General features: G+C 39.6%; 2 protein-coding genes across 2 annotated transcripts in view; one reads left to right on the forward strand and one right to left on the reverse strand.

The window, feature by feature from the left end:
* The first annotated feature begins 414 nt into the window (after nt 1-414).
* Nucleotides 415-5,834, forward strand: AHSA2 (AHA1, activator of heat shock 90kDa protein ATPase homolog 2 (yeast)). The gene is made up of 7 exons (XM_009574467.1): nt 415-535; nt 1,177-1,291; nt 1,892-1,980; nt 2,523-2,645; nt 3,858-3,959; nt 5,241-5,292; nt 5,546-5,834. The coding sequence occupies exons 1-7, from the start codon at nt 419-421 to the stop codon at nt 5,719-5,721; spliced, it is 774 nt and encodes a 257-aa protein (XP_009572762.1). The 5' UTR covers nt 415-418; the 3' UTR covers nt 5,722-5,834.
* A 4,723-nt stretch (nt 5,835-10,557) lies between these two features.
* USP34 (ubiquitin specific peptidase 34) overlaps nt 10,558-21,446 on the reverse strand; it is a gene marked incomplete at its 5' end in the record, with an annotated part of 85,204 nt that continues 74,315 nt past the window's right edge. Inside the window, 10 exon segments of the mRNA XM_009574576.1 lie at nt 10,558-11,821; nt 12,139-12,298; nt 12,918-13,064; nt 13,191-13,331; nt 14,073-14,158; nt 15,807-15,930; nt 18,080-18,204; nt 18,329-18,433; nt 19,518-19,625; nt 19,976-20,102. Of these exon segments, the coding sequence (XP_009572871.1) occupies nt 11,211-11,821; nt 12,139-12,298; nt 12,918-13,064; nt 13,191-13,331; nt 14,073-14,158; nt 15,807-15,930; nt 18,080-18,204; nt 18,329-18,433; nt 19,518-19,625; nt 19,976-20,102 (1,734 nt within the window).

The following is a 21,446-nucleotide window of genomic DNA, read 5'->3' on the forward strand; positions in this document are numbered from 1 at the left end:
TTTGGAGCTTTTCAGATGTTCAGGAAGGAATAGCTAGCATTCTAGGGAGCTTCTAAATAAAGGGCGGACAAATTTAGGGAAACCTACCCCCTTTTAGATTCACATTCTGTGTTGGCAGACGTAAGTTGTAAGCGGAGAGCATTAGGACGGCTGACAATTAAAGGTGAGAGCAGTGGCAGAATGGTAGTGCAAACTGTGCTTAGTGAGATGTACCTGTGTGCATGTACATATCTTAATGCATCTCTGCAGGAAAATACAGTTCTGAGAATAGTTTATGAAAGTACTGTGACACGTTTGAGACATTTTGTTACTGTTTAGTTCCTTTAAACTAGGTTCTAGGCAACTTGCTTCAAGTAACACTTTTGTACAACTAATTGCCAAGATAAAACTCTTGCTATGGGGGAAATAGTTTTTAATAATGCATTTAAGAATTCGTTATGTTAATACAGGTACAGTGAAAGAGTCTGGTGAGAAACATAAGGGATCTCTTGAAATTCCTAACCTGTCAGAAGAAAATGAGGTAGATGATACAGAGGTAGGTGTGAAATACTGATACGGCTATATAGGTTCAGAATTCTTAAATAAAGCATTAATCAACGTACAGGCATCATATTTTGATTTATCCTGCGATTAAGTGGGATAATTACACTTGGATAGTTTATTTCATGTTTTCATTTTTTATACTTGGAATAATGACTTATCTCTGTTCTCAAACTTGCCTACTAGGAATGTGCACAATTTTCTTTGCTAGTTATTGCTTGTGACGATATACTAACTACAAATTTGAGAAGAACTTTGCTTGTTGTAGCCTTAAAAAAACCCAGCACCCCACTGCCCCGAACCTAAGACCTGAAGGCATCTCCTTGTTGGTTGTATAGCAGTTGATACTGTGGCTTCCACAGATTCCTCAACCTCTGCTGTGTAGTAGGCAACTCTGTTCATACTCGATGAACCTGACTAAGCTACTGTGGAGATGAGATACTACATTTATTTAAGTCAAAACCCAAGAGGACTTATTTTTAGCAAAGGTAGGATAAACTGAGAAGATAATGAACTTGAAATTGCAGCTGTCCTCTGAATATAGTAAACGAAAGTCAAAATACTTTCCTTTGTTGCCAGAACCCAAAAGGCTCGTGTTTCGATGCCTCTTAGATCTTGTAATTTTTCTGTTCCTAGATAAACATTAGCAAAAAGAAAGGGGAAGGCGATGTTTTGAAGGACCTTATGAGAACTGAAGGAACCACAAAAGTCAGAGAGGCCCTGCGAGAGTACCTGAAAGCACTTAAAACAGGTAAGTTAAACCAGTATGTTAGGTATGTTCTTACGCAGTTGTCTTTCTGGAATAGATTGGTGATATATTGACAAGTCCTTGGGTTTGTATTTTTTATTATTTTTAATTAACACCAGCTGAGAAGAAATAAGTTAGTCCTACCAGTCAAAATCTGTGTTGCTGTCAAACATGGCAGTGTCCAGAAGTTTCTGTAGCAACGCAGGCTGTATTGTGTTACGCGTACTGACCACAGAGATCACTGCAAGACCTGCAGGCTGACTGGTTGGCTAGCAAAGCAGCGCCCTACCCTCAGCTTGTCATCTCTCTGCTGTAATGTTCAGTTGTTCTTGGGAGATGGTGCATTCCTTAATGGGCAGATGTTGTTAATTTTGGGTCAGGTAACTTGGAAAAGCCTGTGTTTTTAAGGGAAATTGCTGTTAGGCTAATAAAAACATATGGGTAAGGGGGGGAAACTCTGGTTTGGTGGTGTATGTCCCATTCTGTGCTCCCATTCTACAGTTTTTCCTATTCTCCACAGTTTTGGCCGCAATCTCCATTACATGTGTAAATGGTGGTTGTACAGCTCAATTTTGTACTGAAAAGTGCTTTTCTTTATTACAGAGTTTACCTTGGGAATGATTCTGCCAACAAAAGCTGCTCTTGGTCAGGAGCTGGCTGCTGAGCGAACAGTAAGTGGGAACACCGTGCAAGTATGTTGTACGAATTTAATATTACCATAAACATAGTCCCTGTAGATTTTGCTATGGTAACAATTGCCTATTGCTGTGATTACCTGCAAAAGTGAAAGCCTTTGGGGTGGAACTGCCTCCTCATCGCTGTGATCAGGGCCTGTAATACAGAAACAACCCATCACAGATCCTGGGCACAGGTCTGCCAGGCAGGGAAGGAGGACAGCAGCACATACTTACGTACCCCTTAATGCTTTGTTCCGCAACAGCAGTCGCTTCAGCAAGGTGAAGCTGGAATTCACCTGCACGGATCACTTCCCCCAGTCTAAAGTTAGCTTCAGGGTTTTTTGGAGCAAATCACATACTCGTAATTTTGTCACTTATTTAGTGAATACTGATGAGTAATACTGTTAAATAAATGGGGAAGTAGGTTGTATAATTAATTAACGTATATTCACAACACAGTGTGTTTAAGAATGCACAGGTAACAACAATCCTGCCATTCAAGAGCTTTTAAGTGTTTGATCTTGCAGTCAGTCACATGAATACTGTTTGCTTTACAGGATTCTGTTTCACCAGAGTCTTTGGATATAGTTGGTGTAAAAATTCCAACAGTGAAGATACTTATGAGAGAAATATTCAACTCTCCAGCAGCCGAACTTTACAGCATCTTCACAACTAAGGAAGTAAGTGATACCTTCAGCAGGCAATGTAATTTAACGCGGATGCTGTTATATCTGAAGAGTTGCGTAAGTAATAAATGTGTCACATTCATAGTGTCAAGTACAGATAATATGCCTTACGTACATTAAAGGGAGAGGTGTGATCGTCCAGAAACTGAAGGATTAATGAGCTACCCTTGTCTTGTAACTTCACTGAGTATTTGTAATTGTCATAATTTGCTCCTGAAGTTTTGCTGAATAGCTTCGCTTTTTGAGCCACTGAGGAATTTTCAGTGGTGAAAACGCAAAAGGATTGCGGCAGTTTGGTCTTCTGCCGAGGGGCAAAGGCTAGGTAGCTTACCTCGTTGGCAAGTGGCCAGGTCCTTGCGATAGCAGTCAGAAAGCGCTAGAAGGTGACAGTAGGATCATTCCACTTTTACCTTTTTAATGAGAGCTTATTGGGGTGGCTTAGACCCTTTTTTTGGCCAGTTGTTACCTTAATAGGAAGAAAAGCCAACTAAACAAAGGCAAGCTGCATCTTTCTGTCGTTGGTGTGCAGCTCAATCGTTTGCTCCTTTGCTAGTTAGCCAAAGCTTAGCTTTTTTATGTAAGTACTTGTCATTCAGGAGCCTGAAGTAAGTGCTCAGTAACGGCACTGTTGTTAGCCACAGCTTACAGGTTAATTAGATTAACTGTTGGATGCAATGATACTATTGCTTATAGGGTACAAAATATAAAAATTACTAGTTTTGGGTTTGTGTCATTCACAAAAAAAGAGCCTGGGCTTGTATCGGAGACCTTTAAATTAGAATCCCAGCACTACCAATGGGAAACAAGAATGCTCTCAGCAGCTCTTTGGCGCCTTCCTAGAGCTGCTGCTCTGTCTCCCTCATTTCAAAATGTAGCACCAGCCGGTCACATCTGTGTGTATGTGCATGCTTTGTCCACGCCCCTTGCGGGTGCCGAGAGTCTTTACTGGTCTTGGCCTTTACCGTCACAGGCCTCTCGGCATTTACATCCTCATTCTGTGACCTCATTGGCCCCCACTAGTACCACAGCTCTCCGTGGAGTGCTGTATAAAATGAAAAGCCCGACTAGTGCTTAAAGACTCTAACGTATATTGCAGCTTAGCTCATTTCTTCAGCAAACCTCCCTTGTCTCATAATGTGGTGCATTATGTATCAGTACAGAATTGTAGTTGACTGACTCGTGCTGTATTCTTTTTCTTTTGGCTAGTTGGTACAGAAGTTTTCTAAATGTCCTGCTGTGATTGAAGCTGAGAAAGGAGGCAAACTTCAGATGTTTGATGGTTGCGTCAGCGGTGAATATGCAGAATTGGTAAAAAGCGCCTACTTTGCACTTTAAAAATGGGGGGGGAGGGCTTAGGGGTGTCAGTGTCTTTCCTGAGCTAAAAAAAAAAGCATAAGTGTCTGACATTTCAGCCTCTCTAATGCATATTCAGTTCCTCTACTACAAAGCCAAAAAATGGCAATTCTGTTGTGTGATTTTTCTTCCCCGTCAGAAGAGCAGGCACTGACTACACCTAATGACCTGTCTGGGGGAGAAAACTCTCAGCACCATCCTTTTTTACTAGGAGGAGTGGGAAAGCAGGTTCAAGGTTTATCTTCCAAATCCACATCACTACTTGTAACTGGAGAAGTGATCTCTCTTCTATTCAGGGCAAATGTTACACTCTCCCCAGTTGAATGCTTTTGCAAACAGAAGAGGAAAATTGATCATTAGAGCTCAGCTCCATTTTTGAAACCTCTGAAAAATCATTTTCACAGTTGCTAAGCTTAGACTTGGTATCTTGATGTCCATCCAGATGACGGGCAGTAGGTATCACTGGCAATTGGACAACTCTTAAAAAAGCAGAGCCTTGGAAAATTGGGTTCTCAGGTCACGCTAACAAAATTTGTTGTTGATTCCAGAAAGGGCTGAGTCTGGAAACGTACATGCTGCAGAACTGCTGCACTGGAGAGTGGCTTCAGCAGTAACATCCCATTATTGAAGCTGAGGAAAGTCGGTTATATTCATCAATCTTTGCAGCTAGATAAGGAACTATTTAGATGAAACAGTTAAAATATAAACCTAACAGCTTACTGAAAACAGTAAGCCTGATTTAAACCAAACTTCAGCTGACAATGCATATGCTGAAGTAGTACCTCCCCTTCTCATGTGCGCTGATGGCAGGCTGTAAATCGTTTTTATGCAATACTGCCTAACTTGTACATTAACGCAAGCTGGATTGCGTAACACAAAATCATGGGCATATTCTGTCACGCTCACAAATTTCAGAGGTGAAACGATGACTCTTACTTGTATCCATTTCAAGGTCTGCAATAAAACCATAATTTTATATTTAGCAACTAATCAGCCTGATCTTTTCCTATAGAGAAAACAAAACAGAGGAATGTAGCAAGTTGAGAGCTTGATGAAAACAGTTTATTTTTAAAAAATGCAAACAACAAAAAACAGCCTTTGGCTCATTTACATGCATATGTCTACTAATACATAAGATAATGCTCCTCGCCTTACTTTTCAGGGGAGAATTAGCATTGAGTAGTTGCAAAGTGAATTATGAGTGCTAATGGGGAGAACCTTCTTATCTTCTCACAGGTCCCAGGCCAGAGGATTGTCCTGAAGTGGAGGTGTGGAAACTGGCCTGATGGTGAGTCTTTCCGAGGACCTCTAAAGAGGCTACACTGTGCAGGGGGAAGGGACAGACGTGACAGTTGGCAGCCTTGGTAACTGGAAGCTCACTGAGCCTGTGTTCTTTGGAGAAGAGCCTGATGTCCATAGCAGTTGTCATCGGTGATAACAGGCTTCGCTCAGACACAGGCAAAAGCAGATAGGAAATTAGCAACAACAAATGTAATCCTTTAAAAAACACTTTATTGAAATGTCGTATTTTCTTCCTTCAGAACATTATGCAACGGTTGCCTTGAATTTCAAGGGTATGGCTGCTCAAACGGAACTGCAGTTAGAGTGCAAAGGAGTTCCTGCCTCTAATGAAGATAGTACAAGACAATGTTGGAAGAAGCAGTATTTTGAAGAAATACGTATTTTACTGCAGCAATCCAAAGACAATATGGAATGACAACAGCACTGTAGTTTTGTTAGGGCATTACTTTTTATACTTGGTTAACATGTTTTTTTAAAAAAAGTAATTTATTTGTGGGAAGAATAAAGACCCACTTCTATGATACTGTATATAATTTAAGCATTATTTATGGATTTTTAGTGAATGAGGCAGCGAGTAAGTCCCGTCTGTGTATGTAAACAGCTTTACTTGGGGAAACTGATCTCTGTTCTGCTTGTCTGCAACTTAACTTCAGAGAGTAATATCGATTCAGCTGCAGTGACCATCACAGGTAGGTAAGCTACATGAATCAGTAGGAAGCATGTGCAGTTCTTTAATATTCAGTGTATCCAGTGGCAAAAGTAAATCCTCTAGGAGATGGGGTGCCCATCAGAGGTGAGCTGAAAGGGATTATGTAACTGCTGATACATTAGCTCTTTCGAGAAGTGCGGGGGATATAGTTTACAGCCTCTTTAAATACTTCTTAAGATCGCTTTAACTGCAGGCTGAATTTGTTTCTAACTCTGTAGCCAGTTTTAGGGAAAAAAAAGGGTTGGCGTGACGGTTACCACTGTTAAGTCTGCATGCACTGTACTCCCTTACTTGACCTCAGTGTAAAACTTATTTTGGAATTAAAAAGCAGTAATAACGCTTCCTTTTGCAGTTCTGTAAAAACTTCCACTAAAGTCATTCTGTAATTCTATAGCTCAAATCAAAGCAAGCAACTGTCTGTTAGAGAAATTTGACAGGAGAGCAGCTGTGATACTGAAAGTAAAGAATTGTTACTCTTAATTAAACTACATTGAGGTTAGCAACGACAACTTAATTCTCAAATGCTTTATAAAAAGTGTATTAAGTATGCAATTTGAAACAAATTGACCAAAAAAGGGCAAGCTACCTCTGGAAAACATGGCTGGCTCAATAAAATGTGTGATTTTACATGCAGTTTATTTTCTCCGTTAACTGATACTGCCAAACTAAATCAATTTATATAGAAGTTAAGTCCTATATATTTTATTTTTGCAGGACGCCAACACATGGCAGCCTTACCACACATAGACTTACATCACACAGAAGATAAAGATGTGCTGCTCTTTTCTACAGGCGAGATTTTCCCTGGAAAGTTTGCAGTCGGTTATCCCCTTTTGAGGTTTGTTGTAGTAACAAGAACAAACACCTCACAGCGACAGGACAGACGTACAGACTGGTTAGCAAGTGTTGCACTGGCTGTGTTTCAGGTGTCCGGAGAGAGGGTGGAGAACAGCCCCTTGAGAAGCATCATGTTCTGGCATCTTTCTTTTTCTGAATGCTCAAAATTTAGTTACCTTTTTTGATAAATATTCAAGGACAAAGAGCCTAACATTTTGAATACAAAAATGGTTTTCAGCTAGAGTATTGGTTGACGAAGGGGCAACCTTTAAATAAAACCAGAAAATCTAGGTTTAAAACTGAGATCAGGCTAAGCAGTTTTGTGTGTAGACGATCCAAGAGATTTTGTGACATTGAGTATCTGAGAGCAGGCTGTTTCTTACATCTAATTACAAGTTTCTTCAAAGAGAGTATCCTACAGCCCTTTCTGAGGAGTATGCCTCACCAGTTTTCCCTCCTGACTAAAAACCCCTTCCATCTTGGGGTCGCAAGTGCCCACTGCTTCTGTGTTTTGCTAGTCTGAATTTTCTTGTCTCCTTCCACTAGCAGGAGTAATCAACTGGACCAATCATCAGTCATCAGAGTTAAAAAAAGACGTGACTGACTTGTGTTTCCAGTGCTGTGCCACTCGCTCCCAGGTGTGGGACAGCCAGAACCCCCAGAAAGCTCTCTGCAGCTGCTGCTGGCAGGCCCAGGGCTGTGCGAGGAGGAACAGCCCCAGCCAGCCCCCCGTTTCCTCTTCAAGGAAAGGGTAGTGAACTGAAGGTGACAGGTCTTCCTCGGCGTTCAGGAGAATTTCTAGGACTGTCAGGCAGCCATAGCATAAAGGGGACAATCACCATCTTAGAGAGGCAAAACAATTTATTCTTGAGTGCTAAAATTTCTCATATTCCTCACAGACTTTCCAAGAGTTTAATAAAACCAAAAGAATGTTAAACTTGTTGTCCTCAGTCCTTGAGCTGGATGGAGCAGAGTTAGGAATTACGTACCATTCAGTAACAGTATGATGATACAGTATCATACGTAAATCATACAGTATCATATGAAATGATAGTATCATAGATGTAGTTTGTTTTCTAAATAAGTCTCTCTGAAGAGTTCTGTATCCTAAAATTTTTCCAATATGCCAGAGAAAACAGCAGGAGTGGAGACACATGTAGAGAGTAAGAAGAGACAAAGCAGAAACAGGAAAAGATCGTTTTGCTTGTGATGTCGCGCTTTCATAACGCCGCAAGATTCTGTACAACAGCTTGGTCTCTGAGAAAGCCAAAAGGAAAAATAATGAAATGTGCAAGACAGGATTGGCAAGACCATAGCCCAGAAGCAGCACAGAGGATGGTCGTAACAGTTTGAGTCCGGGAGGTGGAGGCTGGCTGTTAGGGACTATGCACAGTGAGGAGAGCAGAAGGAGAAAGTATTTTAAAAGCTTAACTTGGAAAGGGTTAAACGGGAGGTGGGACTTTCAGGACGAAATACACAACAATTAAATGAGAGGTGGGATGAGCCACGGAAGAGAATAAAAGCTTTAAGAGCCCGAGGAAGCCAGCTAAAGCTGGGGTTTTCACAGGCAGGGATAAAAAAGCATTCTTGAAGGCAAAGAAGTTCAAACTAGAAAACGGATTCAGAGTAAAAGGAGGGGAGAATACTATGGAAGAAGTCCTGACTTACAGAACATGCAAAATGAGGGACACAGGAAGATAAAGAAACGGGTGCAAACAAGGATATGGAAGAGGAGACAAGTTTATGCAGGTAATGCTTACTTTTGTTTAAAAAAATGATTACTGGGAAAAGATTCCCAGTAAAAATTGCAGGAATACTCAAGGGGGAAACTGGAAGGTAATGTAAGGGAAGAGCAGTAAGAATAATGATACTTCTGGTAATCTTGACACAGATTTTGAGCGAAATAATAGAAAAGCTAATATTAAATTCAGTCAGTTTAGAACTACAGGATAATCGTTTCATTAAAGCTTATCAACGTTGTTTTTTAATACCTTGTCAAATTTGATCTAGCTTTTCAAAGAAGTTGCAAAGGGAACTGCTGGCCTAAGAGCTTACATGTATGATGCGCGTCTTAACGTGTAAAGGTGCCAACACCCAACATACTGCATCACTGAAACATAACATGAAATTGTAATGTCTTTGTTAATGGAAAATGGTTGTCAAATAAATGGACTTCTAGTGGGATTCTAAATGGCCAGGTACACATTTGTGAGAAAATAATTGATGATAAAATACAAACTTAACCACTGGCAGCATTTGCAAATCGCATACACTGGTCTGTAGGGGAAGAACATCCTAAAAATAACTTAGCAGACCTAGTGAACAGTCAGTGACCAGCTGAACACAGAAGGGCCAGTGTTCATCTGGGAAGAGAGAAGAGGAAGAAGGGTGCATTAATTGTGTGTCATTTATGACATCATTATTAAATACTGTTTGTTTATACTTGGTATACACTTCAAAAAGGGGGGTCGAAATAACGAGGAAAAAACATCACAAGAGACAGAATCCCACTCTTCAGTAACAGAATTACAGTGTGATCTCATCCTGTATGAGAAGCTAAAGCCAACAAGATGCAGTAGCTGAAAGGTAAAGTTAGACAACATACCAAAAATCAGATGCACATTTTTAATAAGAGTAATTAATTGAGACTACTCACCAAAGGGTTATAATGGCTGCTTCATCTCTTGATAGGCGAATATCTTCCTAAAGACATCTTAGCCCAACCATCAGTAGGCTTGGTAGAAGACTTGACAGGTGAATTCTGATATTCATTATGTAGAAGGTTTGAGTAGAAGCTCTTGATGATTTCTCTGAAGTTACAATCTATGGAGAAGTTGATCAGAAAGGGTAACAAAATTATTCCTAAAGAGAGTGAAAACATAATTACTTCATGTCTGAATAATGAGACCAGCTTAAGCACTCAGCAGCATCAATATAGCATCTGTAAATGCAGGAATAAAAGTGCTAATGAGGGGAATATAAAGGCTAAAGACAGAAATGATTAATTACAGAAGGTTAAAAAAATGAGAGTAGATTCAAAGAGAGTAAGAGGAGTCACAGAAGCATCACAGAATCATGGAGAAGCAAATGATGCTAAGCTACATTAAAGGGTAGACAGAATGAAGGAATTAGGAAGAAAAAAGACCAAGATAGATGTGTTATGAAGACAATAGAAAAAGAAATGAGCTAAGCAACTGGAAAATGAAGCTGAAAATGGCATTTAATTGGCTATTAAAATCAGCATCATTGACAGTCCCAAAGGTCACATAGGAAGTGAATACTGCTGAGAAATAACGGGAGGAAGTGTGACAGGGAAAGGTGACAAAGTCATTCCAGCATTCCAGGGGTGGAGAAGTTGTCAAGGGAGCGCGGCCAGGTGGAGCAGGCCCCAGGGCAGCACGGGTAGAAGGGAAAGGGACGCAAGTCTGCAAATGGTGGAGGAAAATACACGGCTAACACAGGTTAAAGTTAGGGAAAGTTCCGCTGGCATCTGACACCACTTCGTGTTCTAACGTAGCGGGGAAGAAGTAAATGGCCACCGATCCCGCTCAGGTGCCCGACGGAACATTCATGCAAAGTAAACCAGAAAGGGACCAAGATTTACATAAATTACATACATTTGATCATTTCTCTCTGCACGTGTTTCATTTTTGAACTTGTCTTTGATGAGAAATCCAAAGACTGAAGCAACATATTATAAACAAATGAAAAGTCATCACAATCAGTTTAATGAAGTGCACAGAATAGCAATTGATCATGTCAATAAAAATAAAACAATTAATTTTACATCAAGTGTGCTTTATTTCCTCCACAGGTATTCTGTTAAATAAAGCACCATATATATACTGCCAGGCCACAGCTAAAGAGGATTCTTTACAGAATCAAATTTCTTGTGGTTGTTTAGTATACAAGTAAACTTAATTTTGATAATAAGAACCACAGCGATCTGAGGCAATCTGCCTCTATTATAAGGTACAAAACTGGCACAGAGGACACCATATTATACACAGTAAAAATGCCATAAGTTTAAATTACATCATACAGGGCAAGGAGGCCCTGTTCTCCCAGACAGCCATATTAAATGAAAGCCACTACAGTGAACTCTTAATTACATAAAACATACCCATTATCTGATTGCCCTTTAAGAAAGTGTACGGTAGATGCAAAAAAAAAAAAAAAAAAAAAAAAAAAGGAGTTCTGCCTGACCAAGAATTAAGCGTATAAATCTATCTTGCCATTCAAGCAGAGAGCACTGGACAAACTGAAGCACAGAACAGAAATAAGCAAAACTTATACAAACAGCATTTTTGGGGGGAGAAAAAAAAAAAGACTTAAAAGCAGACATGCTCCATCTAATGTCAAGAAGCAGCTTGGTTTCCTTTTCCAGATATCCTTGTGACCACATGAATCGTAGACTCAATGGTCCTACACAGGATGTCTAAAATGTCATGCTGCTGCATGTGACTGAAAAGTCCTCTGGAATGGCCACAACTGATTGATAAACTAGTTTCAGGGTCCTGGGATGGTAAGGCTTGACCATCACAGCTCCTCAAATCTGCGAGGTCAGATAAAACTGCTGAAATCGATGTGGAAGGAAACTCCGAGTCCTCCTCGGCTCCAATGGGATCCTTGGAAGTCTGCAGGTCTTTAAATTCTTTGCATTCTTCAAATTTACCGTTTCCTGACTGCTCTTCCGTGTGCTGTGACCGCGTCGCTAACATTATGTCTTCTGAAAATGAAGATGGAACTTCCATTCTGTACTCTTTGACAGAACTGTTCTCGGGGGAAGGAGGATCTTGCTCAGTGCCTGGATCAATGATCGAAGAGTCCCGTGTCTCGTTATCCGAAGTGCTTGTTGGGGTCAACGCCTCCCGAGGTTCAGTCTTTGTATCACTGATACAGCTATCTACAGTGTGCTCCTCGTCACTGCTGACCCGTCTTCTCTTTACAGGAGTAGCTCCTTCATCGTCTGCAAGAAAAAGGAAAACTTGCTCAGGGAAAATGCGTTGTTCTCATGCCACACATCCAAGTAATAGCCATTTCCTTTCACTTTTTTACCCTTTTCCATATTAAACACAGTACTTCGATAAAAACTTACTTCCTTGCAGAAAATTAATGTAATTGCCTAGAATTTTAGCTCCGAAATAAAATAGTATTTCTTGTGAGGTGTTGGGGATTGGAGCCAAGAAATGGCCCAGTGGTAAGAAAACAATGCGTTATGTTAATTTTGTAAAAGTTTGTAAAACCTTAGAATTGTTAAGAGTGACACCATTATAGAAGGCAAACCTTTAGTTTTTCTTTCTTTGGCTTCTTGCTCTTGTAATGAGTTCCTCTGTTGTTGACAAGCTCTACATTTGTTTAAAAGTTCTTGTAAAGCTGGAATCAGGGCTGAATTGAGCTGTTTGGGAGTGTGCACTGAAAGCAGCAAGGCAAGTGCTCGGAGGTCCTAAAAAAACAGAAGGAAGCAAGCTTAACTAGCCTTATTTCACACTTGTATTTGACTAACCCTACACACAGACCTGTGCAATAAGCAGAGGCTTCAACATGTTCTGAACATCCAAAAAATCAAATTCTAAATATACTTACACTACTGGAATTTCCCACTCATTACTAATATGCTGACCTTAACGTAGATCTGTCCTAAGCAGATGAGAGTACTGTGCTGCTCACTGTAAGGCGAAATCTTTTGCTGGGTTAGAACATTCCTACGATTAACTCCACTGCACTTTGCATGACTTGTTTTCCACAACAAGCTGCCCTCCTCCCAGCCTCACGGTCCCCACCATCAGCTTGGGAGACCCAAGTGTGTATGCTGTGCAAGCTGGGATGGAACGGAGAGTTCTCCGTATATTTACGACCGTCTTGCTGGTAGGGCTTAACATTTCCAGCCAGACAGTGAAGGTAGCCGCCCGTGCTCTCGCCAGGAGTCCAGCTTACACACAAAGTAGAGCTAACAATGCCCACCTCTTTAACTAGAACCTGGCACATGGCACTGAAGAGTTTCCATAGAAAATAAGCTGCCTCCTAAACTATGCCAATGTTTGAACGGCTTAGAAAAGACTCACCCCATTTAAAGAAGAGCTTGCTTTGGAAATTTCAACTCTCTGGTTGCTGAAGTCAGATTCTAGGCTTTGATATTGATTTATTAGATTTGTAATTAGAGTATTGATTAAGTTGGCACAGTTTGCTTCAGAAAACACCTGCCCTTGGACCTGTGAAGAGAACATATTTTTTTTTAAGCCACAAAGAAATGGAAGTGTGAAAACAGTATCCCAAACTGAAATAGCATATATGACTCCATTTCTTGCAATAGAAATCATCGCTAAAAGACCACATACCTTCAGAAGAAAATGGGTCAGAAAGGTGTATACAACGTTGTTGTTAAGAAAGGTCCTTTCATCCATCAGAATGCATTTTATATATTCTGCAAAAACTGGATCTTCACAGAGGAGCTTCACGCAGTTCTTTGACATTGCGGACTGGTGAAGAGAGAGAGAGACCACCACAAAGTCATCGCTGGAAGTGCGGCACTGCGGTAGTGCTGTCTGCAATGCTTGTCGCAGCTGGAGACATCTAGCCAGGCCCACTGATGTTCTTAATTCATACTTAATTCATTCTTACTGATAAAAATATTTCAGGTCTATCAGGTATCAGTGAACCGTACAAATTAATTACTGTCAATTATTATTTCCCATTTTCCTTTATGAAGTTTATCCCACAGGAATAAGTAGGTATTTGAAGGGCCGGTGTCTCCTCATCTGTGAGCCAACCACGGGGTCCTCCTGCGGAAGTGCAAAGGCCCCTCCTTGCAGCGGGCACACGACGATACCCCAACTTAGAGATCTCCCAATTTTTATTTCCTTGTACCAGTGTTTACGCTACATAACAAGCTGGGAATTCACAGAGGCAGGATGAGGTAGTTTTTGTACACCGCGCAGACTGCCATCCTACCGCCAATATTACGTACTGTGTGAAGTTGCTGCCTAAGTTTTTGCAGCACCTAGGGCGTACTGGGAGCAAACACAATTTGCCAGAGTTTTATACTTGATTTATCAGGTTTTATGACAGGCAACGTAAGCAGAGGTATTTTCTATTCAAAATACTAGTATTTTTAATGATTAAACAATACCCACTGGTTACAATTTACAGGTTAATCTCAGTTTCACATGCATTGTATTTTTGCCTGTATGTCCATTCCGTTAGTTCTCAAACTCACTGACTCTTAACCACTATGTACAAAGCTCAGTCCAAAGTTTGGGGAATAGTGCAAGATGAAGTGGCAAACCTTCATATGCAACTAGGACACCTGAAATTTTATGAGAAAATAAGTTACTGTGTGAGAATTTTGTTGGAGATACTTACTTCCTGATAAAAGTAGTACCAAGGTGCCATATCGTTTTGTAAGACCACATTCTAAGCATTTTTTATGATCAGAAAGACCTATCGTCTGTGAAGTTTTTACAGTACATTTAATAAATAACATGTATCCCTTCAGTATTTCTATGAAGTGTAGAAAAACTAAAGAGCTGGCTTTAGTTCTGGGTTTGTAATCAGGTTATTTTATTACTGTCTTACATTTTCAACTGGACAGCTACAGCACTTAAAGATTTTAAATAACTTTTTTTAGAAACGTATCATTTTTAGAAGCATATAATTTTTAAAGGGTAATCTTCATTATTAACCCAAGCACCATTGTTACCTAGACCATGGAAGAGTTAAGGGATACACTGAACAACAGCAAACGATACACATTCCCAGTACACTTTCTAACTAACACAACGTATAGCCAATATTAATAATGCTAGGGTTAGAATCAGAAGAGCATGACAAACAATGAGCAAATGGGTGATTCAGGGGATCAAAAGAACATTCTACTATCATCGCTCTTTGGACAAGATTAATTTTGTATAGTTTCATTTGTCTAGAAGTGGTACTTAATCATAGCTAGCTAGCCAGTTTCTACGGGCAGAGAAAACAAGAAAACGAGCAGGTATTTTCAGAGGTGGTTCATTCTGCTTAAGATATTTAAGAATCAGAAGATAAATTTCTCTTGGAAGGAATCTCCACTGACTACAGAGGAAAATTTGGCTGTACTTCTAATTTTTAGACAACTGAAGCGAGACGGCTCCCACTCTGTGTCCATGCAATAACTATTTGTGTGACACTGATGTTTCTGCACCTGCACTTACCACGCTGGGTAACTCGGCTTATCCTTGGGTCTCTGGTGGAAGACAAAATAAAAAAAAAAAAACCACTATGTGCCTTAGGAGTAGCACATGGACCTAATGGGGCAGGTCAAGGCGGGATGCTCTCCTGCAGAGAACCAGCTGAATGGCTGGAGTAGTCAGACAGATAAAGCCACGAATGCCTTGTTCACACAGCAAAAAAATAGGTTTACGTTGTGACAGGAAGAAACCCAAATACTGGTGGTACCTACTGGCAGAGCTGAAACCAGTATCGAGTACAAACTACACGACTGAATGGTTATAAACTTAATTAAATGTTGTGATGGTTCCCAAAACTACGGAGTAAAATAAACCCGGAAACAACAGAACCAGTGCCATCTGCGGCTAGCTGGCTGGTCGTGTATGCTCCTGGGCAGATTGCCAATTAACGCCACTGGCAGAGACGCTGAGGATTCAGGATCTGATCCAAAGCCACAAACTGCCAAACCAACAAAAAAGCTTCAGTGAGTCCTGTATTAAACTCTAAATGTGCAAGGACACTGAATTCTCGCTGGTTGCCTCAGCTCCTTTCTGGACAGGCCTGAAGTGTGACACTATATCATACAGATCATACAGTTTTGTGGATAAAAAAAAAATGCAGAATGATTAATGCAGCAGCTTTCACAAGCTCTGCTTTTTCTTAAAAATTTTGAGTATAAAACTTAGTGGAGAAGCACTCGCAGTTATCACAGAAAAAAAATCCTTAGGCTGTTTAACCTTCATACTTACTCATTTTAACTAAAGTTTCAGTAAACTTTTCACAGTTGATTGCAACTCGACATAGTAGATGGATGAACTGATGATAAGAAAAGAAGTAGTCTAGCAGCATACGATCGTAAACATCATCTTTGCCCTGAAGATTTAAGAGAGCTTCATTTAAACTACATAAGCAACTGGGCAGCAACCAGATTTCCTAAGCATCTAGCTTAATGTTACTGCACTTCTTGCCCTAAAATGTTTAATCATATACTACAGGAAAACATGATGGGAATTTCCAGGTCTAACCCAGGCCAGCTGTGTCTCCTCACCCAGCCCTTGGCAAGCACAACGGTGAGATGGGAGGAGGGATGGCAAATGCAACTCCCCCACCAGTAAAAACTTTTATTGGAGGATTCTGAATCAACAGACTGAGAAGATGCCTTGAAGATGACAAGAAAAGAACGCAGTAATTTTAAATCATATGCGGATACCTCAATATATATACACCACTGCTTTTTAAATCATAATTTGTCAGTTACTAGCTGCAGAAGTCAAAATTTTTTCAAGACTGAGCTTCACAAGCTTTCAAGGCAGTATTTTGAGGAATGTCTCAACCCAAATGATAAATACATGCCAAGGATTTTTTTGTGCCAATATTTTATTGTATTTTGGATGTATACGCTTAAAATGGCATCAGCTTCTGTAAACCAGATAGCCAAGAGGAAATCTCAAAAACCTAGGCAAACAAATGCAATCTTATACAAAACAAATCAATGAAAAATAAGCATGCACACCCACAGGGAAACGTAATTCTAGATGTGGTTTTAAAGGCTTAAAAATCTTCTGGTTCCTAATGTATAGGAATTCATTATAAAGTGTAAAATACCGTGTCATATAATATGATGACTTTTTAAGTTCAAATATTTACATTACTTAGTGTCACATCCGTTAACTCTGGATACATGATGGAAAGAACCACTACAGATAATTTTTGGCTCTGTACATTTTTAAAAAAACCTTGGTTACACAGTAAATTTGATGGTGCACACATATACAAAGCATCATTTTGAAAGCTTTAAAAAGAAGGGTTACTTACCCTACAGTAACCGTGCTTCTTCGAAATGTGTTGCCCACACAGATTCCCATCTACGTGCACATAGGCCCCATGTGCAGGAGATTGGATTCTTTCTGAATAGCAGTGTCCACTGGGGCTGTGCCTGCACCCAGTGTGTCCTTGCGACCACTGTACCTGAGGGCATAAGGGGTATGGCGGCTTCAACCACCACTCAATTCCTTCACCGATAAGAATCCCCTATGACAGGACTCGGAGTTAGCAGGAGGAGAACCACAGAATCTGTGTGGACAAAGCATCTTGAAGAACCACAGTTACTGTACAGCAAGTAACCAGTTCTCCTTCTTCAAATGATTGTCCATACATATTCCTTTTAGGGTGGGATTCACCTTACCTGACTTTAGCTATCTAAAATCTAGTCATTTCAGTATTCCCTGCAGTCAATGGAGAGAGAGAGAGAGAGAGAGACAGACTCCTCCAGAGGAAGAGTCACCTCACCCGTACTCAGGTGTCTAGGACAGGAAGGAGGGTAACTGTTTATCTCCTTCCAAGGGTAACTATTTATCGCCATTAACCATAGAAAGAGCTGGATGCTGACCTTTTAGATAGGCAAAGTTACGTGAGCTGAATCCCACCGTTGCTGCAACTGTAATAATGGGACGTGGCAAGTGACTACAAAGTAGCCCCACCAAAGCTGGCATCCCATCAGGAAGCCCACAGAAGGGAAAATGGAAAGTAAAAGACTTAAAGCCCTATACGGTATTTCAGGTGCTGGTATTTTACCCAAACAAATAGTAGATTATGCCTCAGTCCCGGTGGAATGGACTCTAATGAAACCTGGAGGATCTACTTCACTGTTTGGTAACACATCTTAACATACTTTGAAACCCATCTGGACAATCCCTGGGCGGTTCCTGAATTTTCTCTACAAATGCCACAAACAGAGTGGAAGGTTATCAAAAGGTGTGCTATGTTTTTTTTCTGAATACAAGGTTTCAAACCCTTATCGTGTCTGGAATATGAAGCTGTGTACCACCAAGGGCAGGGAAATGGTGCTTCTGGAGTGCACATCTAGAATGGAGTATATGAGGACAACACATCTTGAAGAAGAATTATGCTTTGTTTACAAAGAAAACGTAAATGCGTTATGCTACTGGCTTCTTATAATACTTCTATAAAAATGGGAAAACCATAGAGAAATAGCTATTTATAAGACTACACGTTTACATACCTTGCTGGCTTCCACCATTGTAGGCAAGAGGCACATATTAAGTTCAGGACGTGGAGGACGAATATTGCTTTTTCCCCCTATTAATTTCAAATTTTCACGACATGGAAAATAAGGTCCAAGAGACACTGTAGTATAAGTTAGGATAAAATAGGGATATATTAAGAAGGTTAATATTTGACATCAGCAAGGAACACAATAGAGTAATAATAGTGTAAGAGAACTTCAAAATACAATCACCGAAATACCTACTTGGGATATTACTGTGGTGGTATGTACAATGATTGTGCTGTAGAAATGGAACCAGAGTATGTAGGAAATCATGAGGACTTAAAAGTACAAGCTCCTTGAGGACATCTACAAACAAAAAGTTGTTTTTGCTATTACATATTGTTATTTCTTAACAGCAAACAGTTTAGCTTCAGGCTCATGCATTTTCAAACTCTCCTTCATACCACTTTTGCTGCATTTAGTGTGCACCGTGGAGGTAGGCTCTGCTGTGAATAGCCCGTAAAGTGAACACCCCTGAATCAGTCAAGATTCCCTTCACCTCTGCCACTGGGAGAAAACCTGCTCAGTGGTAGATCAACCACCAGTGAGAGGGGTGCCAGCTTGTAGAAAGTAGAAGCTCAATAAAATTACCCTCCTTCCTTCTTCTTAAACATATCAGGTTTGATGCCTGGAAAATGTCAACCAGCAGCAGTCAGGAGGACAACGAGAAAGGCACTCAAAATAAGGGGAAAATGCATACAAATCACACACAAAAAGGTAATTTGGACACAGATTTAGGCCTTCAGCAGCATGCCTAAAAATGCAGATTATATCCATTAAATAGTATTAAAAAAAACTAAGCTAGAAAAACTTTTTGAAATAGGTCTTCTAATGCAAGAGAGACACTTCGATATAATGTCTACACCTACAATTTAAAAAAGTAAATCCATTCAATTCTACAAGCTGTTTAGGCTTTACTTTTATTATTATACCTTCCAGTAATGGATCATAAAAACAAACACTAAAAGCTGTTATTCAGACTAACTTGGTCACCATGCGTCCTTCTGAGTGGAGCGTTAGTTAATATTTGAATTTTAATGTAAGATTTGGGATTTGATTCCAAACTCTCTGACATCTGAATTCAGAAGTTATTCCTTAATCATGCCCCTTATCAGGTAGCAAATTGGTCTCTCAAAACAAAGGCCGACTTTTTGTGCACACAGTCTGCATGCCTAGGGAGTAGGAATATTAATTTTAACCTGACGAAAACAGAATTATTTAGAATAGGAACAATGGCAATATCAATGTATTGACAATAGTAATATAAACAATCCCCACCTACAGAGTATCTAGTAAGCGTTTCCACTGGCAAAAATGGAATTTAAATTTCAAAGCAGGTAACTGCGTAGAACAGGTCCTTCCTGACTGCAGTTACACTATTATGACTTACCAATACAGGCGTTTCTAAGTTCTGGAGGACTATAGGAATTTAGCAGAGTTAAGAGCTTATGGGCAAATTCAATTCGCTCCTGCCACTGAATGAGAGCTTGCTTCACATCTGCAAATGCAAAAACCATAGAAATCTGTTTAGTTCATTTCTCAAAAGCTCATTAAATAAAGCATGGAATTCTACTGCTGAAGAATCTCTTTTTCCTCTAGCATGATTTTAACCAATCTAGAAATCTGTTAAATCTCCCTGGGCTACTGCTATTGAATGTACTTAATCTAGCTTTCATATTACATCAATAAATAATTTAATAAGTAACAATTTAATAACTGTTAATAATCACATCTCCCACTGTATGGGAAGTTTTTAAACACAGATAATAAGCAAGATAAAATACTAGGTTTTGGGTCATGAAAATTAATTAACAACGGGCGTAATCCTTTGAAGAGTTATAACCAAACCTTTTCTTTGAAGATACGGACGTGTTGACTTAAGAACTGAAAGGAAAATCGACAGGAGTTCTACCAGGTCTCCAGTCACATGGCAAGCTGTGGCCTCGTGGTACATCATGTGCAACGTGTTAAAGGACTATAAAGAAAAAAATGCCAAAACTTTATGTTGCCAAATTAACACACTTGTTATCATTTCTATCCTACAGATCCCACTTTTTACATGTATTTTATGCTCAAACAAGATGTATCAAAATATACTGTGCTAGATGTCATCACAACACTACTCAAAGACGACAACATTTAAAGAGAGAATAAATTTGTATACAAAATTAGTATATTTACTAAAAGATTAAAAAAAAAAAGCAAATTAAGCGGGGGGGGGGGGAGGGAAGAAAGAGAGAAGGACAGAGAGCAAACAAATGAACAGCCAGGTGTCTTCTGTAACAACCAAATACAATTGTTGACCTGGACGTCCAGTCCTGGTAAGACTGCACAACAGGTAGCTTTGTGTGGGGGTTAAACTGAAAGTTGCCTTTGGCCAAGAGGCTGTTTTTTGTTTTTCTCACCCAACCCAAAAACTAAAGTCATATTAAATTTTTATCATGTGCATGACAGAGGGAAACTGAATCTATAAAATTTATTATAACATTAACCCCTCTACAAGTAGCTACCACCCATCTCAACTCAAGAAATGCGCATTTTTGTGGGCACATCCAATACAGCTTATAGAGGGAGACATTTAAAAACAGCCTTAATTTGTTTTCAAGGTAAAAGCTTTATATTAGTGGCTCAAAATAATTACAAAGTTTTCAAACATTTATCTAAAACCCAGTATCAGTAAGCAAAGCATAATTTGAGACACGGTACTTTTATATACCTGTAATCCCAATCTTTCTGTGCCAACATACAAAGTGATATTAGAGATGCATAAAGACAGACATGGGTATGTGAATTTGGGGAAAAAACGTAAGACTAATATAGATGCTAGTCATTTTTCAAAATGCTGCTTAAGGACATACGCTATATGATTGTACATCAGATGAATTACTTCTCCTTTTATAACTAAAATACCTTCTAGGGATCTGTGATTTATAGAAATATTGGGAAGGAAAGGCAACTCATTTCTGAACTGCACGAATTCTAGCACAAAATGTAAGAAAAGATATGTAATCTGCTAGGATATTTTAAAGATAAAGAAACAGTAATCTCATTCCCTATTATGCAAAATCTTGATACGCCATTTTTATATTATAGTGAAGATAAAAGACACATGGCCAACCCTGCTAAGTGGAAAGCTTTCCTGGATGTGACAACGCCTTGATGCAGTATTTTTCACCACGGAAAACACTTCCAGTGAACAAGTGAAAATATAAGGCCTAGTAATTTCAAGCTGTAAAGCAACTCAGCTAAAAGCTGAACATTAGTTTTATCTAATTTCTGGTAATGTTTTACATAGGATAAATTGCATCTTATATTAACA

Source organism: Fulmarus glacialis, unplaced genomic scaffold (genome assembly GCF_000690835.1).
Source record: "Fulmarus glacialis isolate BGI_N327 unplaced genomic scaffold, ASM69083v1 scaffold4750, whole genome shotgun sequence".
Taxonomy (NCBI): Eukaryota; Metazoa; Chordata; class Aves; order Procellariiformes; family Procellariidae; genus Fulmarus; species Fulmarus glacialis.

Coding starts and splice junctions, on each gene's coding strand:
- AHSA2 (XM_009574467.1), top strand. CDS start 419: ATGCATTTAAGAATTCGTTATGTTAATACAGGTACAGTGAAAGAGTCT. Junction 536..1,176: donor ATGAGGTAGATGATACAGAG/GTAGGTGTGAAA, acceptor TTCTGTTCCTAG/ATAAACATTAGCAAAAAGAA. Junction 2,646..3,857: donor GCATCTTCACAACTAAGGAA/GTAAGTGATACC, acceptor TCTTTTGGCTAG/TTGGTACAGAAGTTTTCTAA.